This window comes from Ovis aries, chromosome 3 (assembly GCF_016772045.2).
Source record: "Ovis aries strain OAR_USU_Benz2616 breed Rambouillet chromosome 3, ARS-UI_Ramb_v3.0, whole genome shotgun sequence".
Classification (NCBI taxonomy): Eukaryota; Metazoa; Chordata; class Mammalia; order Artiodactyla; family Bovidae; genus Ovis; species Ovis aries.
This window is the reverse complement of record NC_056056.1, coordinates 93253770-93272290: the sequence shown is the minus strand read 5'-3', so window position 1 is coordinate 93272290 and position 18521 is coordinate 93253770. Positions and strand designations below refer to the sequence as shown.

At 36.7% G+C, this 18521-nt stretch overlaps 1 protein-coding gene across 22 annotated transcripts in view; it reads right to left on the bottom strand.

Annotated features, from left to right (window-relative positions):
• Window positions 1-18521, bottom strand: part of ZNF638 (zinc finger protein 638) — a 135473-nt gene that overhangs the window by 44497 nt on the left and 72455 nt on the right. For 15 of the 22 annotated variants that reach the window (XM_060412328.1, XM_042246321.2, XM_060412329.1 and 12 more), the window contains 5 exons: window positions 14985-15023; window positions 13963-14255; window positions 12599-12876; window positions 11209-11355; window positions 10175-10297 (listed from right to left, as the gene is read on the bottom strand). In XM_060412328.1, the coding sequence (XP_060268311.1) occupies window positions 10175-10297; window positions 11209-11355; window positions 12599-12876; window positions 13963-14255; window positions 14985-15023 (880 nt within the window). The remainder of the gene's footprint in view (window positions 1-10174; window positions 10298-11208; window positions 11356-12598; window positions 12877-13962; window positions 14256-14984; window positions 15024-18521) is intronic. The other 7 variants (XM_060412332.1, XM_042246323.2, XM_060412333.1 and 4 more) reach the window with 1 other exon arrangement.

Below are 18521 nucleotides of genomic sequence, written 5' to 3'. Positions count from 1 at the left end.
GATAAAAGGATCAATACAAGGGAAGATTTTACACTCATCAACAAATATGCACATAATTTAAGAGCACCCAAATGCATAAATAACTAACAGATATGAAGGGAGAAATCAGCAGGAAGACAACAGTAGTAGGAGACTAACACCCCACTCACATCAATGGAGAGATTTTCCAGACGGAGGTCCCAAATGTTACAACAGAAAAGTAAGAAGTATTATTTTCAGGACACTGCATCTAAAAAACTGCACAGAATATACATGTTTTTCAAGTGCACACACATTTTCTAGGATTGACCATATGTCCTGGGGGCACAAAACTAACCTAAACAAATTTAAGGGTACAGAAATTATTTCAAGCATTTTCTCTGATCACAATGGCATGAAACAAGAAATCAACCAAAGGAAACAAGGAAAAAAAAAGATTACATGGAGACTGAATAACATGCTACTTAAAAAAAAAAAAAAAGGGTTCAATAAGGAAAATTAAAAAGTACCTTGAGACAAACAATGACAACACAATCATACAAAATCTATGTGAAATGAAGCTGCTCTGTGTATCCGACTCTTTGGGATACCATGGACTGTAGCCTACCAGGCTCCTCCATCCATGGGATTCTCCGGGCAAGAGTACTGGAGTGGGTTGCCACTTCCTTCTCCAGGGGATCTTCCTGACCCAGGGATCACACCCAGGTCTCCCACATTGTAGGCAGACTCTTTACCATCTGAGCTACCAGGGAAGCCCTCTGCAATCCAGCAAAAGCAGTTCATAAGAGACCAGTTCATAGTGATACAGGTCTTCATCAAAAACAAGAAAAAATATCCCAAGTAAAAAGCCTAATCTACTACACAAAAGAATTAAAAAAAAAAAAAAAAAAAAACCTAAAGTCAGAAGAGGGAAGGAAATAAAGATGGGGGTGGGGGAGAAATAAAATAGAGATGAAGAAAACAATAGGGGGAAAAAAAGTCAACAAAATCAAGAGCTGGTTCTTTGAAAGAGCAAACAAAACTGAACTTCCAATACAAAAAGCCCAGGACCAGAGGGTGTCACAGACAAATTCTCTCAAAGAAGAATATAAAAGACTGAAGAGAGAACACTCTCAAAGACATTCTATAAAGCCACCATCACTCTAATGCTAAAACCAGAGGAAGAAACCACCAAAAAAGATAATTACAGGTCAGTATCATTGATGCATATTTAACACGACCAAGTGGGATTCAGCCCAGGTTCACAAGTATGGTTCAACATACACAAATCAACATAACACATCACAGTAACAAGTCAAAAGGCTTCCCTGGTGGCTCAGACGGTAAAGCGTCTGCCTGCAATGCAGGAGACCGGGGTTCGAACCCTGGTTCGGGAAGATCCTCTGGAGAAGGAAATGGCGATCCATTCCAGCACTCTTGCCTGGAAAATCCCATGGACGGAGGAACCTGATGGGCCCCAGTCCATGGAGTCGCAAAGAGTCAGACACGACTAAGCGACTTCATTTCATTTAACAAGTCAAAAACCACATGATCATCTCAACAGATGCAGAAAAACCATTCAATATCCATTCAAGATAAAAACTCCTATCATGTAACAAATAAAAAGGATCCAAATTGGAAGCGAGGAGGTACAACTGTTACTATATGCAGGTGACATGATACATATATAGAAAGCCCTAAGAACTATACATAATAACGAATAGATCTAATAAATGAATTCAGCAAAGTAGCAGGATACAAGATTAACATTCAGAAATTGGTTGCATTACCTTCACAGTAAAAATGAAATATCAGAAAGAGAATGTCCTTTAAAATCTCACCAAAAGATACATGGCAGAAACAAACACAATACTGTAAACCAATTATACTCCAATTAAAAATAAATAAACTGGGAAAAAAATAAACCTTCCATGAGGAAAAAAAGTTTCACCAAAAAAATTTAAAAACCTAGGAATAAACTTGACCAAGGAGGTGAAAAACTGACATGCTAAGAGTTATAAAATATTAATAAATAAGAGTCAAAGAAATTGAAAAATAGCCCATGCTCTTGAATTGAAAGAACATTGTTAAAATGGAAATACTATCCAGAGAAAACTACGGATTAAATGTGATCCCTATCAAATTACCCCCTCATGACATTTTTTCACAGAAGTAAAATAACTCAAAAATTTATGTGGAACCATAGACCCACAATTGCCAAAGCAATTTTGAGAGGTGGGGGGAAGCAGGAAGCATAACTTTCCCAGACTTCAGATAATACTACAAAGCAACAGTAAACAAAACAGTTTGCACCTGGTATAAAAACAGACATGCAAATGATTAGAACAGTATAGAGAGCCCAGAAATAAACCTATACATCTACGGTCAATTAATCTTCAACGAAGGAAGCAAGAATAAACAATGGGAAAAAGACAGTCTCTTCAGCAAATGGTGCTGGGAAAGTTGGACAGCTGCATGTAAATAAATGAAGTAAGAACATACCCTTTCACAACACACAGAAATGAACTCAAAATGGCTTAAAGACTTAAAACATATTCTGGGGTTTTTGTAACTTGAGTTCATATCCTTGTGCTCTGCCACCTTCAGTGTCTAGTTTCATTTAACACCATAAAACTCCTAAAAGAAAGCATAGCAAAAACATTCTGATATAAATGGTAACAACGTCTTTCTTAGCTTAGTCGCCCAAGGCAATAGATATAAAAAGAAAAAATAAAACTTACAGGCATTTGCAAAGCAAAGAAAACTGTAAGAAAAACCCAACAACAACAAAAAAATGAAGACAAGATATGGAGTGGGAGAAAATTTCTATAAATGATCAGACCAACAAGTGCTTATCTCCAAAATATACAGTTTATATAACTCAAGAACAAAAAACCAAACTACCTAATTGAAAAATGGGCAAAAGATCTCAATAGTTAATTTTCCACCTCAACAGCTATTTTTCCAAAGATATACAGATAGTCAGTAAGCACATGAAAAGAAGCTCAACCTCACTAATTATTACAGAAATGCAAATCAAAACTACAATGAGGTACAATCTCACAGCAGCCAGAATGATCATCATTAAAAAGTCTATAAATAAGAAATGCTGCAGAGGATGTGGAGAAGAGAAACCTCCTGCACTGCTAATGAGAATGTAAGCTGGTACAGCTGCAACGGAAAACAAACAGGTTCCTCAGAAAACTAAAAATAGAATTAGCACATAATCCAGCAATCCCGGGAATATATCCAGGCAAAACTGTAATTCAAAAAGACACATGAACACCTATGTTCATAGCAGCACTATTCACAAGAACTAAGACACCAAAACAACCTAAATTTCCATCAACAAATAAATGGACAAAGATACGATATATATACAATGGAATACTACTCAGTCATAAAAAATGAAATAATGCCAAGTGTAGCAACATGGATACAACTATAGACATTATCACACTAAGTGAAGTCAGAAAGAGAAAAACAATTATCATACGATATCACATGGGTGGAATCTAAAAGATGGCACAAATGAACCTATCTGTAAAATGGAAAGACTTTTAGACATAGAGAACAGAATTGGGGTTGACAAGGTGGAGGGGGGAGGAAGAGGGATGGCCTGGGAGTATGGGGTTGGTAGATGCAAATGATCACATTTAGAATGGATAAACAATAAGGTCCTAATGTACATCACAGAGAACTATATACAATATCTTGTGATAAACCATAACGGAAAAGAATATAAAAGAGAATAACTGAGTCACTCTTCCAACAACACAAGAGAAGACTACACATGGACATCACCAGATGGTCAACACTGAAATCAGACTGATTACATTCTTTGCAGCCAATGATGGAGAAGCTCTATACAGTCAGCAAAACAAGACTGAGAGCTGACTGTGGCTCAGATCATAAATTCCTTATTGCCAAATGCAGATTTAAATTGAAGAAAGTAAGGAAAATCACTAGACCATTCAGGTGTGACCAAAATCAAACTCCTTACAATTATACAGTGGAAGTGAGAAACAGATTCAAGGGATTAGATCTGATAGAATGCCTGAAGAACTATGGATGGAAGTTTGGGACATTGTACAGGAGGCAGGGATCAAGACCACCCCCAAGAAAAAGAAATGCAAAAAGGCAAAATGGTTGTCTGAGGAGGCCTTACAAATAGCTAAAAAAAGAAGAGACGCGAAAGGCAAAGGAGAAAAGCAAAGATATACCCATTTGAATGCAGAGTTCCAAAGAACAGCAAGGAGAGATAAGAAAGCCTTCCTCAGTGATCAATGTAAATAAACAGAGGAAAACAATAGAATGGGAAAGATCAGAGATCTCTTCAAGAAAATCAAAGATACCAAGGGAACATTTCATGCAAAGATGGGCACAATAAAGGACAGAAATGGTATGGACCTAACAGAAGCAGAAGATATTAAGAAGAGGTGACAAGAATACACAGAAGAACTGTACAAAAAAGATCTTTACTACCAAGATAATCATGATGGTATGGTCACTCACCTAGAGCTAGACATCCTGGAATGTGAAGTCAAGTGAGACTTAGGAAGCATCACTACAAACAAAGCTAGTGGAGGTGATAAAATTCCAGTTGAGCTATTTCAAATCTTGAAAGATGATGCTGTGAAGTACTGCCTTTCAATATGCCAGCAAATTTGGAAAACTCAGCAGTGGCCACAGGACTGGAAAAGGTCAGTTTTCATTCCAATCCCAAAGAAAGGCAATGCCAAAGAATGCTCGAACTACTGCACAATTGTACTTATTTCACACGCTAGTAAAGTAATAAATTCTCCAAGCCAGGCTTCAGCAATACATGAACCGTGAACTTCCAGATGTTCAAGCTGGATTTAGAAAAGGCAGAGGAACCAGAGATCAAATTGCCAACATCTGCTGGATCATCAAAAAAGCAACAGAGTTCCAGAAAAACATCTACTTTTGCTTTATTGACTACGCCTTTATTGACAAAGCCTTTGACTGTGTGGATCACAACAAATTGTGGAAAATTCTTCAGGAGATGGGAATACCAGACCACCTGACCTGCCTCTTGAGAAACCTGTATGCAGGTCAGGAAGCAACAGTTAGAACTGGACATGGAACAACAGACTGGTTCCAAATAGGAAAAGGAGTACGTCGAGGCTGTATATTGTCACCCTGCTTATTTAACTTCTATGCAGAGTACATCATGAGAAACGCTGGACTGGAAGAAGCACAAGCTGGAATCAAGATTGCCGGGAGACATATCAATAACCTCAGATATGCAGATGACACCACTCTTATGACAGAAAGTAAAGAAGAACTAAAGAGACTCTTGATGAAAGTCAAAGAGGAGAGTGAAAAAGTTGGCTTAGAACTCAACATTCAGAAAACTAAGATCATGGCATCTGGTCCCATCACTTCATGGCAAACAGATGGGGAAACAATGGAAACAGTGACAGATTTTTTTTGGGGGGGGGGGGGCTCCAAAATCACTGCAGATGGTGACTGCAGCTGTGAAATTAAAAGATGCTTGTTCTTGGAAGAAAAGTTATGACCAACCTAGAGAGCATATTAAACAGCAGAGCTATTACTTTGCCAAAAAAGGTCCGTCTAGTCAAGGCTATGGTTTTTCCAGTAGTCATGTATGGATGTGAGAGTTGGACTATGAAGAAAGCTGAGCACTGAAGAATTGATGTTTTTGAACTGTGGTGTTAGAGAAGGCTCTTGAGAGTCCCTTGGACTGCAAGGAGATCTAACCAGTCCCTCCTAAAGGAAATTAGTCCTGAATATTCATTGGAAGGACTGATGCTGAAACTAATACTTTGGCCACCTGATGCAAAGAACTGACTCATTTGAAAAGACCCTGACGCTGGGAAAGATTGAAGGCAGGAGGAGAAGGGGATGACAGAGGATGAGATGGTTGGATGGCATCACCAACTCAATGGACATGAGTGTGAATAAACTCTGGAAGTTGGTGATGGACAGGGAGGCCTGGCGTGCTGCAGTCCATGGGGTCGGACGCGACTGAACTGAGTCACCTTGTGTACAGTAGAGACTAGCATAACACTGTAAATATATTACACCTCAGTTTAAAAAAACTGAAAAGACAAATAAAGTCAATACTGAAGTTGGTGGAGCAGAAGGATATGAACTCACCTCCTTAGGAAAACACCAAAATCACAACTAACTGCTGAAGAAGCAGTGACAAAAAAAAAAGCTGGAACCTACCAGAAAAAAATGCCCTACATCCAAAGACAGAGACGCCACAATGAGACGGCAGGAGGGGTGCAATCATGTTAAAATCAAATCCCATACCCACCAGGTGGGCAACTCACAAAACGGGAAAACAATTAAACCACAGAAGTTATCCCACAAGATTGGAAGTTCTGGGCCCCATGTCAGGCTTCCAGTCTGGAGTCTGGTAACAGGAGAAGGAGTCCCTAGAGAATTGGGTTTTTAAGGCCAGCAGGATTTGACTGTGGGAATTCCACAAGGCTGGAGGAAGCAGAAACTCCACTCTTGGAAGGGAGCAGACGAAGTCTTGTGTGCACCAGGACTCAGGGGAAAAAAGCAGGACCCCATAGAGACTCGGACAGACCTACCTGCCCACTACAGGAAGATCTCCTTGCAGAGGCAGGGATGGCTGTGTCTCACTGCAGAAACAAAGATTCTGGAAGCAGCAATTCTGTAAAGTACTCATTGGTATCAGTCCTTCTAGAGGCCCACATTAGTGCCCCCCAAACAGCCTATAAGCTTCAGTGGTGGGTCACCTCAAAGCCAAACAGCCAACAGGACAGAACACACCCCACCTCCCTGAGCATGGCCCTGCCCAAGAGAGGGACAAAATGCAGCTCAGTCTACAACAGGGGAGGAACCAGCCCCTCTCATCAGAAAGCCTGCACAAATCGCTTAAGACAGCCTCATACACCAGAGAGCAACAGCCGAAGCAAGAACTACAATCCTGTAGCCTACAAAATAGCTACAGAAAATAAGACAAAATGAGAAAAGAGTTGTATGTCATAGAAGAAGGAAACGTGAAACCCCAGAAGAATAATTAAGTGAAGTAGAGATGGCCAACCTACTACTGGAAAAAGAATTCACAATAATGATAGTGAAGATGAAGATGAAACACAATATCAGAAAAAGAATGGAGGCACAGATCAAGAAGATGCAAGAAGAGACAAAAGAACTAAAGAACAGACAGAGATGAAAAATACAACAATTGCAGAGAAAAACACACTGGAAGGAATCAATAGTGGAGTAAATGAGGCAGATAATGGATAAGTGACCCGGAAGGCAAAATGGTCACAATCACTGCAATGGAAAAGAATAAAAAGGAATGAAAAGAAATGAAGACAGTCTAAGAGAACTCTGGGACAATGTTAAACAACCAACATTCACATTATAGGGGTACCAAAAGGAGAAGAGAGAAAGGACTTGAGAAAATACTTAAGAGTAATAGCTGAAAAATTCCCTAACATGGGGAAGGAAAAAGTCATCCAAGTCCACATAGAGTCCCAGGAAGCAGAGTCCCAGGCAGGATAAACCCAAGGAGGAACATGGTGAAACACATAGTAATCAAACTGAGAAAAACTAAAGACAAAGAAAAAAAAATATTCACAGAAGCAAGGGAAAAGCAAAAAACAAACAAGGGACCATAAGATTATCAGCTGATTTCTCAGCATAAACTCTGTAGGCCACAAGGGAATGGCACAGTTATATTTAGAGTGATGAAAGGGAGGCACCTGCAACTAAGAATACTCTACCCAGCAAAGCTCTCCTTCAGATTCGACGGAGAAATCAAAAGCTTTATAGACAAGCAAAAGCTAAAACATTCATTTCTCATGCTAGCAAGGTTATGCTCAAAATTCTTCGAGGTAGGCTTCAGCAGTACCTAAACTGCAAACTTCCAAATGTACAAGCTGGGATTAGAAAAGGCAGAGGATCCAGAGATCAAATCGCCAACATTCACTGGATCATGGAAAAAACAAGGGAGTTCCAGAAAAACTTCTAATTCTGCTTCACTGACTACGCTAAAGCCTTTGACTAAGTGGATCACAACCAACTGTGGAAAATTCTTAATGAGATGGGAGTACCAGACCACCTCACCTGTCTCCTCAGAAACCTGTATCCAAGTCAAGAAGCAACAGTTAGAACTGGACATGGAACAACAGATCAGTTCCAAGTTGGGAAAGGAGTATGACAAGGCTGTATATTGCCATTCGGCTTACTTAACTTATATGTAGAGTACATCATATGAAATGCTGGGCTGGATCAATTACAAGCTGGAACCAAGTCTGCTGGCAGAAATATCAACAAACTCAGAAATATAGATGATACACCACTCTAATGGCAGAAAGTAAAGTGGAACTAAAGAACCTCTTGATGAGGGTGAAAGAGGAAAGTGAAAAAGCTGGCTTGAAACTCAACATTCAAAAAACTAAGATGCAAGCATTTGGTCCCATCACTTCATGGCAAATAGATGGGGAAATAATGGAAATAGTGATAGATCTTATTTTCTTGGGCTGCAAAATCACTGCAGTGACTGTAGCCATGAAATTAAAAGACTCTTGCTCCTTGGGAGGAAAGCTATGACAAACCTAAAGCAGAGACATCACTTTGCCAACAAACGTATGTATAGTTAAAGTTATGGTTTTTCCAGTAGTCGTGTATGGATGTGAAAGTTGGATCACATAGAAAGCTGAGCACTGAAGAACTGATGCTTTTGAATTGTGCTGGAGAAGATTCTTCAGAGTCCCTTGGACAGCAAGATCAAATCAGTCAATTCTAAAGGAAATCAATCCTGAATATTCAACGGAAGGATAGGTGCTGAAGCTGAAGCTCCAATACTTTCACCACCTGATACAAAGAGCCAACTCAATTGGAAAAGACCCTGATGCTGGGAAATACTCAAGGGGAAAGGAAGAGAGGGCAGCAGAGGATGAGATGATTAGATATCATCACCAACTCAATGGACATAAATTTGAGCAAACTCCAGGAGACAGTGAAAGACAGGGAAGCCTAGCATGCTTCTGAACTTAGCAACTGAACAACAACAGTAACAAAAGCTAAGATAACTTAGCACAGGAAAGAGACCAGCAACTTATAAGACCTTATACATATATAGAAAACCTTGTGGGAACAGCAAATCCAAAAACTACAACAGATAACACATTAAAAAAAAAGGCAACTCAAACACAACATTAAAGATGATCATCAAAACTAGATACCATTTTTTACATACTGGATTTTAAAACTGCAAATAATAAAATGTCATTTATAATGGAGAGACACCTGTACTCACATCAATTATTAGACTGTGAATTATTACAGCTATTTAACAGGTGATCCAACATTTCTTATTACAGTATATCCTAATACCCAGCAAGTCCACTATAGCTATCACCTCAAAATGTGTAAGAAAGGCCTATGAAAGCCATATACAAGAAAGTTAACTAAAGTCCTATTTATAGTAATGAAAAACTAGAAATAACCTAAAAAGCAGTCCACGAGGGAACTGATAAAATAATCATGGTATATTCATACAAAGTAATGCCACATAGAACTTTGAAAGAATGAGGAAAATCTGTAAGTATTAACATGGTTTGATCTCCAAATAAGTGACTGAAATATGCAAGGGGCTTGCAGGATGTAGTCAAGGTTGTAGTTTGGACCTAGGCAGAGATTTCATAAATGTTTGCTAATTCTGTTACATATTTTCCCCTACTCAACTGCTTACCATTAATTGTTTACAGTGTGGCAAGCAATTTGCCATTTTGGCAAGCAATCCAGTAGGGGAAAATACTAATGTAACAGAATTAGGAAACAACTATGAAACCCATATGGGACTTCCCAGGTGCTGCTAGTGGTAAAGAACCCGCCTGCCAATGCAGGAGACATGAGACGTGGGTTCGATCCCTGGGTGGGCAAGATCCCCTGGAGGAGGGCATGGTTACCCACCCCAGTATTCTTGCCTGGAGAGTTCCATGGGCAGAGGAGCCCACTGGGCTATAGTCCACAGAGTCACAAAGAGTCAGACACAAATAAGCAACTAACACACACACATACACACACATACGCATACACGAAGTTAAGTTCAGTGTATGTGAATTTATACACAGTCTATGGAGTTAACATTTTAAGTTTTATGCACTTCTCTGTATATAAGATACTTAAAAAAAATTAAACTAAACAACAATGAACTGCGTAAGAACTAAATTCAGTTTACCTGTGACTTTTTCTTTCCTGGAACACATATTTTCACACTTTTCCCTTTTATCAGAAGAGGTGTTGTTTCAATGTACTCCATGACTGCAGTAATTGCTTCTTTAAATTCCATTTCCAAGTAAGCCTAAAATGAAACATATTATACCTTAAGTCAAAAATCTACCTTAAAATTCTCTGTGTGACTTAATACTTCCTTGTGGAATATAAAACTGAAATTACAACAAGTTCTGGTTGATTTTACCTCTTTTCACTTTTACCTCTTGCTGAAGTGTAATCTGATCTTTAGGATGTTTTCACACACAAAATGGACTTTTAACCTAACAGAACTTCTATACCATTACCAAGATAAGGAAGCAGTCCATGGCAAGATCATAAAAGAGTAAGAAACAGGAAGGCAGAGCTCACTGAACAATAGGAAAGAAGGCAGGATCTAGTCTAGCTGCTGTTAAATTTGACCTTTTTAAGGTTTCTTGCAGCAAGGAAAATTATACCAACTATGTTCCCTTGTTTTACCTCCTAATTTCATGTTCTGTTTACTCCAGGGTTTGTAGACTTCATAGAACTTTACTATGTAAGTTACAGAACTACAATTCAAATGTAAAAAATACTGTACAAACAAAATCATTTTTTTTTAACATCACCTTACTGAAGTGCTAAAGCAATGAATGGCAAACTATGGCCTGCCATCTGTTTTCTTGTAAATAAGTTTTTTTTAACACAGCCATGCGTATTCATTTATATATCATCTATGACTGTAAAGCACTACAACAGAGTTGTATAGCAGAGCGAGTAGTTGAAATCCTATGACATGCAACACCTAAAATATTATCTGGCCCTTCAAAGAAAAAGTGTGCTCATCTGAAAAAACAGTGTGCTGTTCTAAAGGATATAAAGCAGTATTTAGGAACCCTGTTCATTCAATTCCAAACATTTACGTAACTCAAGTAACAGTTGTATATGAAGTAAAAGCTGAAAGATCTGACAAGTCTTTAGAAAACAAAATTATGACTTTTTAGAATAGACTAAATAACTCACTTCCTTTCTGTATGGAACAATCAGGACATCATTAACTTTTCCAAACGGTTGAAATATTTTTCTAATTTCTTCTTCAGTACAGCCATCTTCTGGTAATTCAGATATCAGAAGAACAGGACCATAATGTGAAGACTGGTCCTTCCGAAGCTATTTTTTGAGATGAATAAAAATTAAGCCAAATTAAGTGACAAAGTATAGTTACAATAATTCCCAATATAATCTTTCTACATTAATCCTAGTACTTTAAGTAATCTTTTTATTAAAATATTATATTTTCCACTTATAAATATAAATAATTCTTATACTTTCTGCTTATACAAATATTTTAGAACATTTAAAAACTTTTTGAAATACTAAGAAAAGCAGAGGAAGAAATGTTTTATATTTTATCACTCAAACCCAACAGCGGGCAATTTACAGGCAACCAATCACAGATGCTCTCTTCTGTACAAAAGCATTTCATAACAAATAAGACCTATGAAGTGGTCTGAAACTAGTAAAGAGTACTTTTCTATATGCAACTGGAAGGCACATCATCAGTAAAACTGAAGTTACAGTTTTATTTAGTCTGTTGTAAGAATTTTAAAAATATATCTAGATAGGCATAATATTTTAATAGATTCATATATACAATCTGAATATACTTTATTATTTACCACCTATGATAAAAAATTGACTCAAAAAAAAACTTTTAAAGTTCCACTACTGCCATCTAGAAATACAGAAACAAAATGAATGTTACAGAACAATTTAGCCTTTTCAAAATTAATTCCCTATACTCAATATTTCTTCAAAATTCTGTAATATCAGGTTGATTATTGTAAGTTCACCTTGTTAAATATAAGCTCTATGGGGGCAAGGAACTGTAACTGTTTAAAGACAATGTTAAGAGAAATGTATACCCAAACACTTGAAGATCTGTTAATATTACAAAATACACCTATTAGTACCCAGAAAACAGACTAGTATTCTACACTGGGCAACAAAGTAGCTTCTGAAGTATACTATAAAAAAACATAAAACAGAGTAAAAATGATTCTCAGCAGATAGTTACTCATAGATTACTAACAAAGATTACAAAAACTCATTAGTACTACTGATTACGTCCATTTCCCCAATCAGAGTGCAAAACTTGTAACACAGATCAGTGTGGTCAGCCAAAAACACCAAACCATCAAAATGTTCTCACTTTTGATATCTATAATCTATAAGACTTTAATTATTGGACCTTTCCTGTATTCAAAACAGAAATCAATAAATATTTCATATCAAAATAAACCACAATTTCCTCAGAAATATGAAAATTAAAAATTCTGAACAACTTTGTTTTCTCTTTGTCGTATTAACAAGTGTACATACACACTTCCACTAACAAAGAACTACTACTGACCTTACGTGGCAGAGAAACAGTTTTATCAGCCATCTGTTTACTTTCTGATGGGGTATCATCTTCAAGATTCTTTAATTTGTAACGAGTACAATGTCCTCCTATATTTGAATCATTCTTTGCAGAACTTGTAGATTTAACTGATGTCTTTGCTCCACTGCCAGTTTTAAGTTTTTGTGCTGGTGAGTGTCCTTTATCAGCTGCTTCAAGATGCTTCTGTTTACTGAATTCTGACTCATGCCCAGACCGTTGTATTACATCTTCTAATGCTTTTTTTCTATCTATTAATAGTACACAAATACTACTTCAATTGAAAAGAACTTTATAAAAAAATTATATAACCCCTCAACTGCCCAAATATTTAACACACTGAGCTACTGTTAGGCCAAACAGGTGGCAAATACATACAAAAAAATTATTAGTCTTTAATTCTTCACTCAAAAGGTATTCACATGAAGACCCTTTATTCAGTGAGCTTCTCTTACACCAGAGATCCTCAAACTTTTGATTTCAGTATCCCTTTACATTATTAAAAACTGAAGACTCCAAAGAGCATTTGTATCAATATTTAGCACAAAAGAAACTAATATAGAATTTTAAAAATATTAATAAAACTCCTATGCTAACATAAACAATATATTTTTATAAAAAACTTTTTCAAAATAACAATTATTTAGATGAGTACTGTTTTCCTGAACACTTAAATGTTGGGCTTAAAAGAAGACATCTGTATTCTCTAATCAGAAAATTCTGCATCCAGTGTGCTGGATACACTATTTTGGCTACCATATTTTAAGAAAAATCCAATTTCAGAGATATGTAGTTGAAAAAGGAAAAAAATCTCACAGACCTCTGAAAAGATTTTTTAAAAAACTGTAAAAAATATTTCTGGAAAGGTCACTAAACCAACATTAAGACACACGTTGAAAATTTGAACAATTTTTAAATGTTTTAAATTAATTCATGGAAGACAAGCCTATAATCAATTATTAAGGCAAACTAAGATATCTGTATATCCCTGTTTTTTTTTAAGTTTGATGTTGGGTGTGTAGATACACTCTCTCACATTTCTTGTGATACATAATAAAGGGAAGAAGAATGAAACAGGTGGTAATGTGAGTCAAATTTCATCCAGAAATTCTAAAATTTAATAAATTATGACATTTAATTTCTTAAAAACTTAGAAGTTTCAAAAAGAGCTGAGCCAAATATATCAAAATGTCAACATTAAAAAAAAAATCATGAGAAGAGTAAGCCACATTTCAAGCTTAATGCAAATACAGAAATTAAAAAAAATCAAATGAACAAAAAAAAACTGGAATGGTTTAGTCAAAATAAATACTTATTATTCACAAACATAAATGTACCTGATGATCTCTCCAATTTCCTTGATGTCCTTTCAGGGCTAACTGATCGAAAGCATTTTGGACTACCTCTAAATGGATTTCTCATTCGATACGGTGAACGGGATCTGGATCTGTATCTAGGAATAAAACGATGGCAAATTCTTGGACTTCGGCTTCTTGGTCTATACATACAACGTACAGGGCTTCGAGATCGACGAAATCTGTGACTCGAGCTTGATCTCCTAGAATGCCTTGGACTGGGGGAATGAGATCGTCTTCTTGGAGTTTCATTTTCTTTTCTATTGCCTTCATTTCTACAAAGTGCAAGAAAAAACACAAGATTCAACAATTTTATATAAATTTAAATTTGTATCAATGACAGATTTACCTTCTTAAAATCAAGCTATTAATATTAACAATGCCAAACTCTAATACCATATATTTATGTAAAGCAAAAACCTCCTTGTTATGATGCAGTTTGGTTTTGTAAATGAATAAGGATCAGTCAAAGCAGACATCACCTCTCTAATTGCTTACATTCCTGTTTTGTTTACTCACAAATAAGTAGCACCAATTTCTTTCATTTTTCCTATATCATTACTATATCCAAGTGTGTTTTGAAAGTATTAAGTTATATAAAGAATTTAGGAAATAACAAATGTTTCTCAACAGTTTTCCCACAGAGATTACGCCTTCCACAAATATTTGACTCCTATACTTATATTTATACACTGAATAGGGAAACTCCATTCTCAGCCTTCAAACCATTTATAATCTAAGATACCACAAACATAAAATAAGAATAAAAGTATAAAGTATTTTCAGAAAAGACTAAAAAAGAAAAGTTCACAGATGGGAGCTATTACAGATAAACTAGGGTAACTAAAGATTTCTAGAGATGGTTGCATTTCCCTACTGTTTAAAAATAAAAATGGTAAAAACAAGATTCTATTCAAAACAGTGCCTTAAAAAAAAAAAAGTACGTGTTTACTTTTAAAGGAAAATCAAATTTCAATAATACCACTATTAAAAAAAATAACTACCTTCTTGATGGGAGGATCTCAGGATTCCAATCAGGATACCTATTTTGAGAATAAACAATATTAATGAACAGTTAAGATTATAAGGCTCAATCGTTCCCTGCAATATATAGAGAATACTGTTCAAAACAAAAGTTAAGGGAATTCCCTGGCAGTCCAGTGGTTAGGACTCCATGCTTTCACTGCTAAGGGCACAGGTTCAATCTCTAGGTGGGGAACTAAAATCCCACAAGCCGTGTGGTGCAGCAAAAAAAAAAAAATACATTAAAAAATTGAAAAAAATTGAAAAAAGAATTTTTAATTAAAAAAAATTTTTTAATTTAAAAAAAATTTAAAAGATTTTTAAAAGTTAAGTGATTTCTTAGGATATTAAAGTATAAATATTTTCTTCAAAGTAAAATATTCTGAGTGTCTAGTTCAATAAATAATAAGTTTCAGGCAACTAGGAAAAAAAAACACATTCCCCATACTTTAAATCCTTGACATTTATTTAGGTAAAACAGGAAGTACATATAAAACTGTTAAGAGGTATAGAAGAGCTATAAAACACCAGCTTAGGTAAGCATTAAAAGACAGTTCACTCACTCTGAAGAACTCTAGAGGACACCATTCTACAGAATGAGACATGAATGCGGCCCCTTATATGGTACCAAGTGTTCCTCAGAGAGGATCTCAGGGGACAGTTCAAAGAAAAGGTTGCTTTTCAGGTAGCCCTTTAAAAAGAGTTATCAAGAGGTATGGATCAGGTTAGGTTTCACACAGCGGCAATACGTAAAAGGAAGATTAGAGGCAAACGTGTTCTATTCAGGAACCACTGTGGCCACAGCATGGACATGACAAAAAGTAATTATGAGGCAGAAAACCTGGCAAGACAGCTCAGAGACAAACTATGAAGGTCCTTGAAGTCATGTTAAGGAGGTTGAACCTAAGTAAAAGGCAATGGAGAACAATAAACATTTCTGAAGTGAAGGGAACATAGGAATGTTTGCAAAACAACTGGAAATGTCTAGATTAGAGAAAAAGATGAGTGTTGAGATATTTCGAAATTAGGCATCAACTATAGCACTAAGAGTCAATGAGATAAACAGAGAATGGAGTTACCGGGGAAAAAAGAGGGTTGAGGACAGAATCTTATGCACACTAATACTTAAGAGTAAAGCAAAGATACACCAATGAAAGAAATTGAGGGGTAATCACAGAAAGAAAAAGTAGGAGGAAATGTAACAACATAGAAGTCCAAGAAAAAGACATCTTCAACTATTCCAGAGAATCCAGACTCTATATGTTAATGGAAATGATGATTAAATTATTAAATTGCAGATGTACAAAAATACAATTTCAGTAGCCAAGAGGAGAGTTATGTAAGGAAATGTAGGCAGCAAGCCACCTGACAAGAAAATAAAGCAAGGTCAAAAACTAACTACAGGTAAGCAGTTTTTATTTGTTGACATTTGTCTCAGATATTGTTGGCAGGCTAACTCAAAAGCAATTCTCATCGTGTGTCAAATAGAGAGTCTATGTACCATAACCAGAGAGGCATGGGAGCCACAACAAAGACCTAGTACAGTCAAAAACAAACAAAAACGCAATTCTCAACTGCCTTTTCCCAGGTCTGCCTCCATAACAAAGGTCAAAAAAAGCTAAATTTGCTTTCCCAGTCTCTTTAGAAGACAGCCAGTGATAGGTTCAAACTAATGACATATAGGTACAAAACCACTGGCAGACTTCTGAGAAAATTTCTGCACCATCCTTCCTGCTTTGAGAGCAGACATGAAAGCTGGAGCATCTTATAACTATCAGTGTGACAAACTGAGAGGGCAAAAAACTTCAATCCAGTGTATCTATCACTCAGCATCAACAACTGTCAAACATGAACAATTTTTTTCATCTACTACTACAATTTTTCTCTGAGATGGTTTTGGTTGGTGTCTCCTGTACAGTGTTACAAACCTCCATCCATAGATCTTCAGGCACTCTGTCTATCAGATCTAATCTCTTTAACCTACTTGTTACCTCCACTGTGTATGTATATATATGTATGTTATATATATGTATGTATGTGTGTATAAATAAGGGATTATGACTTTAACATCATCTTCTTTTAGGATTTTATACAGCTCAGCTGGAATTCCATCACCTCCACTAGCTTTACTGGTAGTAATGCTACCTACGGCCCACTTAACTTCACACTGCAGGATGTCTGGGTATAGGTGAGTGACCACACCATCATAGTTATTCAGGTCATCAAAATCTTTTTTGTATAGTTTTTCTGTGTATTCCTGCCATCTCATCTTCTTCTCTTCTGCTTCTGTTAGGTCCTTACCATTTCTGTCCTTTATCGTGCCCATCCTTCCATGAACATGAAATGTTCCCTTGATATCTCCAATTTTCTTGAAGAGATCGCTCATCTTTCCCCTTCTAGTTATTTCCTCTATTTCTTTGCATTGTTCATTTAAGAAGGCCTTATCTTTCCTTGCTATTCTCTGGAACTGTGCATTTATTTGGGTGTATCTTTCCCTTTTTCCCTTGCCTTTCACTTTTCTTCTTTCCTCAGCTATTTGTAAAACTTCCACAGACAACCACTATGCCTCCTTGAATTTCTTTTTCTTTGGGATGGTTTTGGTCACTGCCACTTGAATGGTGTTACGAACTTGTGTCCATAGTTCTTCAGGCACTCTACCAGAACTAATCCCTTGAATCTATTTGTCACCTCTACTGTATAATCATATGACATCTGATTTAGGTCATACCTGAATGGCCTAGTGGTTTTCCCTACTTTCTTCAATTTCAGTCTGAATTTTGCAACAAAGAGCTTATGACCTGAGCCACAGTCATTGCTGACTGTATAGAGCCTCTCCATCTTTGGGTGCAAAGAACATAATCAATCTGATTTTGGTCACCATCACCATCTGGCGATCCACATGTAGAGTCATTTCTTGGGTTGCTGGAAAGGGTATTTGCTATGATCAGTGCTCTACTTGACAAAACTCTGTTAGCCTTTGCCCTACTTCATTTTGTACTCCAAGGCCAAATTTGCCTCTTATTTTGGTATCTCCTGACTTCCTACTTTTGCATTCCAATCCCCTATGATGAAAAGGATATCCTTTTTTTGGTATTAGTTCTGGAAGATATTTTAAGTCTTCAAAGAAAAAGTCAACTTCAGCTTCTTCAACATCAGTGTTTGGGACAAGACTTGGATTACCCTGATGTTGAATGATATGTCCTGGAAACAAACTAAGATCATTCTGTTGTTTTTGAGATTACACCCAAGTACTGCATTTTGCTGGAGGAGGAAATTGCAACCCACTCCAGTACTCTTGCCAGGATAATCCCATGGACAAGGAGCCTGGTAGGTTACAGTTCATGGGGCCACAAAGAGTCAGACATGATTGAGTACAACAATCTGAAAGTCAGTTACTTAATACAAGTAAGCCTTAGCTTTCCCTTACGTGCGATCCTGGAAATACAGCTCATTGCCAACACAGAGAAGTTATTAAATTTCCAGAACTTTCCAATTCAAGAGGAGGTAATATTTCAGAT